Source organism: Narcine bancroftii, chromosome 4 (assembly GCF_036971445.1).
Source record: "Narcine bancroftii isolate sNarBan1 chromosome 4, sNarBan1.hap1, whole genome shotgun sequence".
Lineage (NCBI taxonomy): Eukaryota > Metazoa > Chordata > Chondrichthyes > Torpediniformes > Narcinidae > Narcine > Narcine bancroftii.
In genome coordinates, this window is record NC_091472.1 from 276,897,771 (window position 1) to 276,911,601 (window position 13,831).

Consider the following 13,831-nt stretch of genomic DNA (forward strand, 5'->3'; position numbering starts at 1 on the left):
GTAACAATGAAACCAAAGAAATGTTATCAAATTTGTCTGCAGGAAAATCCCTTAAATTTGTACTTTCTGACGGAGTTCTTTGAATGAAATTCGCCAGTATTAGTGAGGTGACCTTGTCTACCGACCACTAAATTCTGCTCATTCCTGCCGGTGTGACTCGAATAAATTCTATGTGGTTTGGTTCTACTTTTTGTATCTTGACAGGAGTACACCTATCACATCCTGATACAGCAGTGAGAACAGGGCATGTCCTGAGTGGAGTGGATCCTTGATGATTGCTGCTACTGCTCTCCAACAGTTGCATTCCATGTAGTTTTTTTTTCTGTAGAGTGTTTTGCATGTGATGTACTGGGCTGTATCTATTACTTTGCCTAGGGTTTTGCATTCAGAGATCTTGGTGCCCCTGTACCTCAGACTGTGATGCAACCAGTCAGCACACTTTCCATTACACATCTGTGGAAGCTTCCCAAAGTGTCCAATGTCACGACAAACTTCAACCAACTCCTGAGGAAGTAAAGGAACTGAAATGCTTTCTTAACGTTGAGAGAAGGTCCTCCGAGATGGTAACTCCCAGCAATTTAAATTTGTTCACCCTCTCCACCTCTGCCCTCCCATCTCTCCACCTCTGCCCCCCCCCCCCCCCACCACCACATGATCACTGGATCAGAGACTTCTGTTTTTCCCTTCCTGAAGTCTACAATCAGCTCCTTCATTTTGGTGACATTAAGTGAGAAGTTGTTAGTACATCACCTGCAAATTTGTAAATGGTTTATTTGTTGTACAAAGTCATACAGTCAGCAGTGTACAGCGAGTAGAGCAAGGGGCAAATTATGCATTCCTGTGGTGCTCCAGTGTTGATGTAGATGGTGAAGATGCTTTTGCCAATCCATACTGATTGGGGTCTGGATATGAGGAAATCCATGATCCAATTACACGGTGTGGTATTGAGGCCCAGATCTTGGAGTCTCCTAATCAGTTTTGGTGATGGTGATATTGAATGACAAACTGTAGTGAATAGAAAGCGTTCTGATGTACAAGTATGCATCTTTGCTATCCAGGTGTTACAGAGTTTTATGTGGAGCCAGTGATATGACATAGGTGGTGAGTTGACTGCAGGAAATGTTATACTTGTGGCCACACCTCCCCCTCACCACTATTTTGGACCTCAAGCGGTGCTTCCAAGTGAAGTTACACTTCACTTGTGAATATGCTTGTGCCCTTTACCTTGTCCATTGCCATCAGAGATACTAGATAGAGTCTGGGAGATCATTTTGTTGTCCACTTCAATAAAAGGGACATCCTAATGGCCAACTATTTTAATTCCACACCCCATTCACATGACAACATGTCCATCTATGAGTTCCTGCACTGCCAAGCTGAGGCAATCACAAATTGGAGGAACAACACTTCATATTCTGTCAGGGCTTTCTCCAAGCAGATGGCAATAACATTGATTTCTCCGGCTTGCATTAGGCCCCTCCTGCCCCTTTCTCTCACCTTCTCTCTTTCCCTATCCCTCTGACTTCTTTCCTCCAACTCCCTTCCCTCTCCATTCATAGAGCTATCCCCTCCCATTTATGATCTCATTAGTCAGTGCTCATCTCCCTCCCCTTTCTTCCCTTCTCCCCCATCTTTTGTTTTATTCAGGAGCCTTCTCATACCTTGATGAAGGACTCAGTCTGGAAACGTTGGTTATATATCTTTGCTTCCTCTGGACACTGCATGATCTGCTGAGATTCTCCAGCACTTTTGTGTATTGGACTACAATCACAACATCTGCAGACTTACATGTTTAACCAAATAACAATCTTTCATTGGTTCTGATACAGAGCATTCACATTCTCTGCCAGTGCCAGAAGTTAAACCTTGCTGCCTTAGAGATCTGAAATCTGATATTAAAAAAATGAATGTAGAAAAATAATTAAGTCAATTTTCTAGAGAATTTTTCACATAATAGGATTTATTTCTGTTAATTCAGGAAGAAAAGAAATTTTATGGATTCTTGCATAAATGTAATAATTAAAATCTACCGTACTTTTCAGCATATAAGTCGAGTTGTGAAACATTGTAAAATTCTCAAAGTTGGGTGGGGTCAACTTATATGTCAGATATACTTTTGAGACCTTAAATTCACCAAAATTAAATAGATTGACATCAATTTGGTGTATTAGTCGATGGTGGAAACACCTCCCCACCATTGGGCACCACCAATAACTGCTCCTACCTGGGATCCTGAGGTTGCTGTCACCACTCCTGCCTGGTAGGCCAAGGTTCCTGCTCCCACCAGGAGCACAATTTTGGCACTCCGGCACCGTGGGCTGTTGCTGCCTGGTAGGTCGAGGTTTCTGCTCTTGCCTGGAGCACGATATTGCCGCCTCAACTCCATGGACCATCGCCATTGCTGTCTGGTAGGCTGAGGTTTTTTTAAAAAATCTTACTTAATTTACAGCTTTGTTAGTTGTGATTTTTTTTAAAAATTAGATTGTTAATGGGAGGCCCAGACAGCCCGAAAAATGGGTCTCGACTCATACACCAGATATACCATAATACCCTTAAAATTAGCCTGAAAAATGGGGGTCAACTTATATGCTGGTTGACTTTTACACCAAAATATATGGTAATAAAAAAAATAACCAAATACATTTATATTGTTATTATACTTCTTCAAAGCATTATAATATTTTTTTTTTCCTTTCTTTAGGACTCGCACTTGATCATTTTAACCAGCGTTTATATTGGGCAGATGCCAAGCTCTCAATTGTGGGCAGTGTTCGTTTTGATGGAAGTGATTCTGTCATCATTGCCAATGCCAAAGAAGGTAGCACATTTTTTATACTTAGTTTGTTCTTATTTTCAATTTGAAAAGAAAATTACAGTTTCCAAGTAGAGAAAGAGAGTAAGAATACAATTTGTTTTATTGTTCAAGGTCTCCAAACTCCCTTCAGCATTGATATTTTTGAAGATTATATTTATGGAGTCACACATACCAATAGTCGCATTTTTAAAGTTCATAAATTCGGAAGAGCTCACCTTGAATACTTGATATCAGGTCTTAATGATGCTTCAGCTACCATAGTATTCCATCAGTACAAACAACAAGAATGTAAGTACAGTACCAGCATTTGCTGGACAAAACCAAGTATGAATTGAATGCTCAACAGACTTTGGAGCATCTTTTCCCTGAGTAAGATATGTTTTTTGTGCTTTCCGCAGTACCAAATCCTTGTAACAAAAAGAAATGTGAATGGCTTTGTCTACTGAATCCAACTGGTGTTACATGCTTATGTCCGGATGGAAAGAATATGATAAATGGGACATGCATTGATGTAGATTCACCCACTGCACTCCCTTATGGTGAGTTCTTCTGTATTTCCTGATACTGACCATTCCAGCCAAGCATTGCTCATTTATTTCAAAATAAACATGAATAATAGGTTGAAATTAAAGTTTTTAAACAGGATCATAATGTATTAAATTTAAAATAAAGGAACCGAAAATCATGTCCAGGTCAGAGGGAAGCTGTAGGAAGGGAAACTATTCACAGTACCATTCAATGATCATTGATATGTAACATTAAAGAATATGCCCAGGATTTTCTGCAGTGAATTGAAATCTCTTCAGGACTTCCTATTTACATGATATATATATTGAGAATTGGACATTTATTTTATTATAACTTGAGAAGAATATTCTTTGCTCCTATTTTAGTTAAATGCTTTCTGAGGAAACAAATATCACTGTTCAAAGTTAATAAATGTTTATGTTGGACCTCAATTGGTGTCAGCATTAAAGTAATTCATTTTGATCTTATCACCTGCTGGATGAATATTAAATTTCCTTCTACACTATTCCAAAGAGTTTACTTAAAATGGATAATGAAAACCAGAAGGGCTAAAAATATCCACATGTGGGGCAGTGGTTATGGAGAGGGAAACAAAGCTAACATTTTAGGTCAACATTCCTTTATTATTAACTTAAATTTATTACTTTGTGTTCTGATGAAAGACGATGACCTGAAGATCTGACTTTCTCTTCATAGGTGCTGCCTGCACAACCAAATAATTCCAGTATATTTTACTTTTTATTTCCGATTTTTAAAAAATTTCACCTCCCTCAAAAGGGTATTGTTACTAAAGGACTGAACAAAGACTTCTTTTTACTTACAAAGCCTAACTTATTATGAATACAATAAATATTAAACTAATGTGCAAATAACACATAGCTGTCCTGATCAAATTATTTAAAAAAAAGGCCTACAAGCCCATGCTGCCCAAATGCCCCAATTGACTTACAACCCCCATTCATTTTGAAAGGTGGGTAGAAACCAGAGCACCCCGAGGAAACCCACACAGACATAGGGAGACGTACAAACTCTTTACAAACAGCTTTGGATTCAAATCTGCGTTGTAATAGCATTGCTCTAACTGCTACGCTAACCTTGTCAACCAATGCTGCTCCATGCTGCTCGAGAAACTCAGCAGAACTTGATGAAGGACTTAGGCCTCAAACATTGGATACCTTTTATTTCCTATGGCTGCGTGACTTGTTGAGTTTCTCCTGCATGTTTTGCATTGCACTTGATCCCTACATCTGCAGATTTTCTTGTTTAACTACATTGCTGACCTGACTCTTTTTCATGGTAATAATTCAACTCTTATCCTTCTTGCTTATTTTGTAGCCATTCTAGGTGACATTAACAGTGACACTCTCTCAGTGAAATTGTTCTCATTTCAAAGTGCCTTCCACCATGTATCGAGACTGAGACCCCTAGTTTTAGATCCACACTACCAGCCAGGTGAAACATAGTTCAAACATTGTTTAAAAATGATGCAGATCAATTTTGCCTAAAAGCAAATCAAAATGACTCTACACTCCTCAACAACTGGGTAGTGTGTGACAATAGCAGGCTACATATAGCAATGGTGAAGATGCTGTTACTGTTCAGCAATCTACTGTACTAGCTTTATTTGAGCCACTTTTTGAAGCTGACAAGGACAATTAATGAAGGATGTGGCTCACCAATTAACTGCACAACCCGTATACACACATTGATAGAATACAGTGAATACAGCTGTCATGAGTACAATGTTGGCTTGGTGAAACAATGCTCTCACTTTCTGGAGCCCTCCACTGTAATCAAGATTTTAAGTGTTATGTGTTATGTGAAGTTGCATGATTTTAATGTTCTCAATTCCAGAAGATTGCATATTTGCATACATGACAGTTATCCCTGAGAGGTACCAGAACATGCTAACATTGACTCCTTGTGCAATTTCATATTAATATTGTTTACAAGTACGCAATGAATTTCTAGGCTGTTAAATTAAAAATAGAAATTTTGAATATTCTGATGTAATTCATTAAAATGTCATAAAGATAAAACCAAATGAATTTCTTACATCAGGATTCAGCAATTTGCTTAATGAACCATTGACAACTTTTAAATTCCCACAGTCATTTGCAGGTAACGTAATCTGAGTCCAGGCCTCTCAGGAAAGGGAAGAAAAGGGGATAGAAGAATGTGGTTACGATCAACAAAATATATGAAGCACTCACATTTAACTTTATAACTTTTTTTTGCATTTGTGGCCTGCAGTGCAAAGTAACATAATTGACCAGCTTTAATTTTAATATCTATAAAGCACAAGATTAGGCAGAATATTAAATAAATCATCCATCTGCACTTCCCACTTAACAGGCTATGTAAAAGGAATAGTGCAGATTTATTTTTTTGCCTGCACCTTCAGGTATACTATGAATTTTATTTGTGCATCATGAGACTGTTCTCACATGAATATATGAATTGAGGCTGCAAAATCTCTGGTCTGCATTGTTTTTTCCTTGAGAGAGAGAATAGGTCCAAATTCATTGAACAGATTACTCATGCAGTGACATGATAATGCTAAGCATACACACCTTTGAGGTGATAAATGAGAAGGCAAAGTTCTCAGATAATTGAGTATATGGTCTGTTTGCTGGAACTGCAATAACCTTCAAAAGAGAAAACTATTATAAAAATATTTGTAACTAATAACTGTCATTGGATGCATACATGGTTCAGCAAGCGAAGTGCTCATGTTGTTCAGATATATTGCATTCATTATTTCTAAATTTGTTTTTAATTTCTTAACAAAAAAATAACCACATATGTAACAACTGATTCAAAATTTTGAATCAGGCATGAAATTATGAAATTCTAAAAATCTAAAAATTACATCAATTTGTTTGACTGGTGCCCTTAAAATTTCTGTGTGATCACAAAATGATTATTGGTCCTTTATATGTGTTAGGAAATATGATTTGTCTACCAAATATGAAGTATTCATTTATGGTTTAATCTCAGGATTTTCTCTGTGCTGTATTCCAGGATATGATTCTGTTTTGAAATATTTTGCACAAAAAATATTCCTTTGCCACATGAGGTGTGGAAAATCAGATACATAATATACTTTTTAACAGTGAGAAAGGTAACTGGGCTTCTGAATGAGTTCCCCATATTTTTATGGTTTCTAATGCTGGGTGAAGAAATGTTCATTTTTTTTTTCTCTCAGATCTCTGTACAGATTTGGAGGCAATGGAAATCAATTGAGAATGGTAATGAGCTAAAAGTTGAAACTATGGCAATTGGATACATAGATTAGGTTTGCATTGTCTAAAGCAGAGAAGATTCTATGTTGATCTTCTGGAGGTATTAAAATTGTTAAATGAATTAAAAGAGGAAATTAATTCTTGTAATTAAGTCTAGAACAAGGAACAATAATCCTAATCTATAATTGTAACAAGGGATATTCTTTTGAAGGATTGCTTCAAAGGATCATAGAAATTTATAAAAGACCTTCAACTGGAAACATTAATTCATGTAGTCTTTTCAGATTCCCCTGACAATGTGTCAGTATCATCTGCAATTTTTATTTTATATTTCCAGCATTCACAATTTTTTTTAACAAAAATTCTTGCTACCTGTCCTTGAATATGCCACTGAGCAATTTCAAGATGAGGTTGACAGATTGTTTGGTGAAGGTGTTGGAGTAACAAAATCCCTGAGAAATTAAAAGCATTGTCTAATTGCAAAGGCAAAATTGACTCAAAGGCTTAACCCTGATTCCCGCCCCCCCCCCCCAAATTTTTGTATCATTCCTGAAGAATGTAAGTAGAGATACTACATATTGCTAAAGCAAGACTCAAATATCAGAGCCTTGTATCATCTGGTTGTATTTCTTAATCTTATTGTTAAAGATAATAAATAATATTTCTTTTTTTTTTCTCTGCAAAATCTTTGATGACCAATTTATTTAAGGAGAAATAAAATCTCATGATGTCAGGAAAATATTTTTTTAATGTTATGAATTATGATTCCTTATGATTGATTGATACATGTAATTTATCAAGGATGTGAAATTAAATGAGACAAGAGACATTAATTCATTAATCAAGTAGAAGGTTAAGGAAACATTATATCAACTAATATTTTAATGATTAATTTTTTTTAAATCATAAAACATTTTTAAAGAACATTTATTTTGTTAGTAATGTGTCAGTGTTATGAGGCTAATAAAGTCTTGGGTGGAATATGTGTTTGATCATTGGTGATTTCAGATTTTGTGAGTCTCCATTAATCAAAATTGGAATTAATAATGCTGGTGCTTATCCAAAAGAGTCTGAGTAAATTAATTAAAATGACAAATAAAGGCAGGCAGCATAAAAAACAGACATGGCTGCATTGAATTCGCAACAATCTAATCAGAACATTATCAGAGTGTGAACGACTACCTTTAATATTTATAAGGTTTTAACCATTTTTTAAAATCATTAATTTTCCTCCTGCAAGATAGTATTTTGTGACAAATACACCTGGCATAATTGGCTGAATGGCCTCCTGCTGTGTCATAAGTTTTTGTTGTTCCATGATCTTTACTAGATTCTGAGATAATACAGGTATCTCCTTCACTGATCTCTGCCATAACAGTGAGGTTTGTATACTGTGGTCTTTGCTTTGCATCAATTAGGCTTTAATGCATTCTAATTTGACCAGAAATGTAAGCAAGATGCACATGCACATTTTTACACCAGGAGTACAAATTTTAATTGCAAAAGAGTCATTTTTTTATAGGAGAGTTAATATTATGAGTCTTTGAAACACATTACAGTATCACAAGTTGAAACAAAGTGATATGAAGGGCATTATGTTTGGATGTAAACTAATGAAAAGTAGCTATGCCTTCTTGTTGCCCACCATGGAGTGAGGGGGCTGTGAATTGTGTGTGAGAAAGAGGGAAATACTTTGTCAACCATTTTCCTCAATTATCAGTAGGATAAGGGAGATGAAGAGAGAGATTCCAAACCACACACAGCTGTTTCATCCTATATTCGTATGTGTGAGTTCTTAGACAACACATAAATGAAGGAAAAGGTTCTTTACTTTAAAGTTGTTGTAAACAGCACCATGAGGCAGGCCATGAGGCTGAAAGTCTCCATTACAAATACAGCATACTGTATGTCAGCCCACTGCTGGCAGCCAAGTCTAATCAAATAGTAAGGCATTGCTAGTTGCTTTGCAACCATGATCACTATCATTACATCTCCCTTCCTTAAAACAAAAGTAGCTTACTTTTAACCAACATGCTTTCTTTGTATATCTCTGCATTTAAACTTTAACACCAAGAACTTCCATTTTCTTTATTATCAACATGATTAACATTTTTAAAACTTGTTTTGTGTGTTGCCATTTGCATACATGAAAACTTGATGAGTGAATAAGAGCACTACTTCATTCTATAACAGGAGTCTTTATGTTTGCTCAATGAGTCTCTAAGGAGGATTCATGTCTTGATGATCTCCTAATTGATTGTCCTTGAATCTGAGTTGTTGCCTCAGACGATGTCTTCTCACATGTGCATTCAGATTGTTCAACAGTATCTGTCTTTCCATCTACTGTGGCTGGTACCTTTTGAAGATCTCAATGATACTTTTCAATGATTCCTTCACAGACAGCACCTTCCTCTATCTGAATGGTGTATGATCTTAGTTCCCTTCTAAGTCCATAAGTTTCTTTTGTCTTTTAGCCTTATTTGGTCACCAGTGGTAGTATTCATTTGTTCCTCTGTCAAAGTAATACTTTTGTTTTTCTTTCTGTTGATCTTTGAACTTCCTCACTTTCTTGCCCTCTTTTGGTTTTAGGAGGTTCTCCTGAATGGGTAGGTTTGATGCTAGTCTCTGTCCCATAAGGAGTTGCACTGAGGACATACCACAATTGAGCGGCTTTGTGCGTTATATTAGCATGCCCTGGTAGAAGTGTGTTCCACTATCTTTTGCCTTGTTCATCAGTCCTTTCATTGTCTGTACCGATTTTTCTACTAGACCATTGGAATGTCGAAAATGAGGACTTGACGTGGTGTGTTCAAAGTCCCACTCTTTGGCAAACAGTCAGAAATTTGAATTGAAAAACTGGGGTCCATTGTCTATGAAGACCTTGCTTGCCATGCTGTGTCTGGATAATATGGTTTTCATACCTGTTATTACAGCATCTGCAGTGGTAGTGTTCAGTTTACATACCTCTGGATACAGAGAGTAATAGTCTGTGACGACAGGATAGTCCTTCCGTTGATATTCGAATAGGTCAGCACCTACCTTCTGGTAAGGTCTGTATGGTGCTGGTGTGGCTTTAGTGGTTCTGGACCCACCTTCCCCCCAATTTAATCTAATCCTAAAACTAATATATAAAATATTCATTGTAAAACTATTACAAATAATTAAATTGGATTGCATCAGTTAATACTCAAAGACCTCAAAAACATCATAAAATAATTATATTTTTAGGGAAATTTTCACTGATGATGAAAAAAATTATAAAGTCATAATTTTAATTTCATTGTTTTTGCATTCAGACCCCAAATTTGCAAAAATATTTAACCTTTAAATTATATGTTTTTTTCTAATGGAAAACAACTTTGAATTTCAGCATACCATCTGTCTAATGTTAATGAAATATCAGATTTAGATGTTACAGTAACTCATTTCCTTGCTTTTACTAAGAGCAGTGTAAACAAACTTTAATTGAGAATCTGACAAAATTAATTTAGGAGTAACACTTTCAAAATTTCCTAACAAAAACAATTCAGAATTTAAAGGAAAATTCACTCCTGTTATCTGTTGTAGAAATTTACTAATAGAAACCCAAAAAGGATTAATCTTTAAACCAGACTACGTAAAATGAAGGAAAATTCCAATTTCTGTTCCACATCTAAAACATTGCTCCGATAAATCCAATCTGAGGAGTAATATATAATTGTTGTAAAAAATTATAATGAAATAATCTATATTGTACATTAATAGTATTTATCATAACTTATTTACCCAAATTCTGCCAAACTTGTTGATCTATTATCATGCCCAAATCTCATTACCATCTTTCCTCTGAATTAAACAAACCTATTTTAGGTGTAATAATATATATGCAATGAAATAAATATTTAGGTATGCATATTGATACTAATTTTAAACATTTATATAAATTTAATTATATTCCATTAAAAAGATAGAGCAAGATTTAAAGAAATGGGTTAGTTCACCGAATATGTTAATTGAGAGAGTTAATTGTATTAAAATGAATATTTTCCCACAACTTGAATATTTATTTCAAACTTTATCTATATCTATACCTTATAATTTTTTTTTCAGGATTTAAATAAACAAGTTAAGAAATGTCTTTGGAAAGGGAAGATGGCAAGAAATTCATTAGAAAAATTAACATGGAAATATGAACAGGGAGGATTATAACTTCCCAATTTCTCTTCACTGATCAGTTGCTGACTTTAGATTTTATTTCCTTCTAATTTCCTTCATCCCACTTCTGATACCATGTTTCATCTTGTATGTGTACATGTGAGTTCTGAGACAACACATGGATGAAGGGGAAAAGTTTCTTTAATTTAAAGTTTTTTTTAAGAGCCACATGAGATATGTCATGATGCTGCAGGTTTCCGTTACAGATACTACATACTGTGTGTCAGCCCCCTGCTGGCAGCTAAGTCTAATCACACAGTAAGTGATTGCTAATTGCTTTGCAACCACAATCACTATCATTACAATGGTCATCTCATAAAAGATGGAGGAGGAGAATCCTCAGCTCAACCCTCTATAACATGATATCTGGCATGGAACAAAACATCTTGAATCATCAAGATATAAGACTAAAGATTTCCCCTAGTTTTCCATACTTTCACTTAATTTGTTATAACATTGTAAATCTGATATTTTTTGGCCATTTTGCTCATCTTTGTCAGAGGTAGCAAATATTCAGTATAAAGTCAAGAGAAGACATGTGTGTAAATCATTCTTGTTATTCTAATAGCACCTGTGCTTCTCCCTCTCCCCTCCATGCTTCCTATCCCACCTATAACTCAGCCTGGCTTCCACTGAATGAGCAAAGTTAAAATTAGGCCATTGCACTCTCATGCAATTGAAACACATTTCATAAGTTGCGAATTGTGCAAACAAAATCCTCTTACTTCTATTTGTTGTCATTTAAAATTATTTGGCGAAATGAGCATTTCATTCTGTCACTTTTCTATATACAGTAAACCTCCTGCTCCCTCCCCCCCCCCCCCCCATTATTTGGCACACAGTGGGGATTGGTATATACCGGATTAAGTATATTTTATGGTTGCTTGAGATTGCGTGTTGTAGGATTGGCACACACTGTATGCACTAAAATATCCCTTTGTACCTTTTAAGGCAAGTAAAATTATACTTCAATTATATTTTTAAAATTTAATGAAATTATAATTTACTTGCCTCTTTCCAAATAACCACCACAGTCTGTTTGGAAAACATACATCACAGATCTTTAAATTTCTCCCCTCTTGCATTGAAACTGTGCTCTCTGTTCCTAGACTCTTGCTCTGTGGGAAAAATTTGATGACCTATCCCATCTATTATTTTATTAACTTCTGTAAGCACATATCTCAGTGAGTGAAACTACAGACCTTGATTTCAGGCATATTCCTGTTGTATTCAATGTCATTTTAACCCTATTCAGTCTGATATATCTTCCTGGAGTCTGATGTTGAAAGTTTGTCAGGGTTTCCTATGAATCTGATTATCTTCAAGCTAATTGTGAAGTTAAATACGTCTCAACTGGTGCTTCAGCATAGCTGATCCCAGTCACATTTCGTCTTCCAAAGATTTTGAGAAATATTTCTCTCATTCTGAAACTATTACAATGCCCAGGTTGAAATCAATGAACACAAAAATGAATCAAGATTGGAACTTGTTTAGTCGACATTGTTCAGTTGTTCATTGGATTAACACAGGATTCAGAATTCCTGGAATTTGTCCTTTGGAAAGTATCTGGTTTCTCAGAATCAGGGAGAAACTGAAAAAGAAAATGCCAGAGGGAAAGTCACTCTTGGCTCGATCTCACATGCATTATAGAACTGTGCAAAAAAAGTACCAAGAGACCCAGGGAAAATTAAGTTGAAAAATTAAATCCCCCCCCTTGACAATGCAGCAGGACTAAGGTTAAAAAAAATATATTGCTAGGAGTACATATACTATCAGCACAAAATTAATGATGGAGAGCCTTTGGCTTGTGCTGATCTTCCACACAGAAGCAAAGATCACAGAGCGAGCACTCAAATGATGAATTTCACCTGTATCCTTGATCTATCTAAAAAATATCTCAGTACTATATGCTGCACATTAGTCATGGATTAGGTTACAATTTAAAAGTAACTATTTTAATTGTATTAATTTATTCATACTGCTGAGGAATTATACAGCACGTTACCTATTGTGCTGGAGCTTTCCTTGAAATAATGTAACATACACTTTAACCAGTGTTCTGCTGAAGGAAGTTTCTAAGAATGAGCTCTATGTTGGGTGAGAAACCAGCAGGATCAAAAATGTTAAAAAAAGGAAAAAAATGAGAAAAGTCAGTATCCTTGCAAATCAAACTGTCATCACATTTGACATTGGATTCGGTCATTGACCTAAAATGTTAACCTTCCTCTCTCTCCACAGGTGCTCTGTATTTCCAGCATTTTATTTCATGTTTCCAGAAGTTGCAGCAATTGCAATTTCGACGTAATTGGGTTTCGGCCGTATCAGTTTGTTCTTGTGTTCGAATTTGCTGACTATCACTATCTCAGTGACAATGATCAGTTGGCAATAGTCGAAATAATATTGCTCGATGTGTGTTCCAAGGACAAATGTGATACATTTGGATGAAATTACATTGATAAACCACTTCAGTGTCATAGGTTTGATTTATGGTGTCATTTCAATCGTATGATAGGCTACTACCTTGTCACATACTCTCTCATCTAAGATAATTCCATACCTGACACACAAATGGAAGTAAAATTTTATTGCCATGGATATGGAATGATAATGTCAGAGTGATATCACTGTACAATTTTTCTTGTCTTATGTTAATAAAAGTGATTAAAGTAAAAGGGCCACCATCTGCCCTCATAAATAATTACGTTTTTCGGAATTATTCAATTGCTTCTGGTTATGAAGATATTTATCATATTCTAAATGATAAAATAAAATCTGAAGAAGAAATTCCACATATGCAAGTAGTTTCTATTTAGGACACAAAGACCTGAATTCGAAATATTGATATTATAAAGTTATGTACTCCAGTTAAACAGTGATTTTCCTGGACAAAATGAAGTTTACAGCAGCCCACTTAATGACCATGCTATTGAAGTAGTATTCCCATGGGATACTTTAAGAAACCTGAATTATTTTTATGGGCCAACAAAAGAAATTTTATGTATTTATCTGCATGGTAATAAAGGAATCTTGATTTGTTTGACACTTCTAT

The 13,831-nt window shown here is 35.5% G+C and overlaps 1 protein-coding gene across 14 annotated transcripts in view; it reads left to right on the plus strand.

Moving 5' to 3' along the window:
- LOC138761991 (low-density lipoprotein receptor-related protein 1-like) overlaps window positions 1-13,831 on the plus strand; it is a 1,165,126-nt gene that overhangs the window by 1,103,622 nt on the left and 47,673 nt on the right. For all 14 annotated transcript variants that reach the window (XR_011356692.1, XM_069935089.1, XM_069935091.1 and 11 more), the window contains 3 exons: window positions 2,702-2,818; window positions 2,927-3,103; window positions 3,214-3,354. Coding sequence is in view for 13 of the 14 variants with exons in the window: in XM_069935089.1 (XP_069791190.1) it covers window positions 2,702-2,818; window positions 2,927-3,103; window positions 3,214-3,354 (435 nt within the window). In the remaining variant the exon portion in view is untranslated. The remainder of the gene's footprint in view (window positions 1-2,701; window positions 2,819-2,926; window positions 3,104-3,213; window positions 3,355-13,831) is intronic.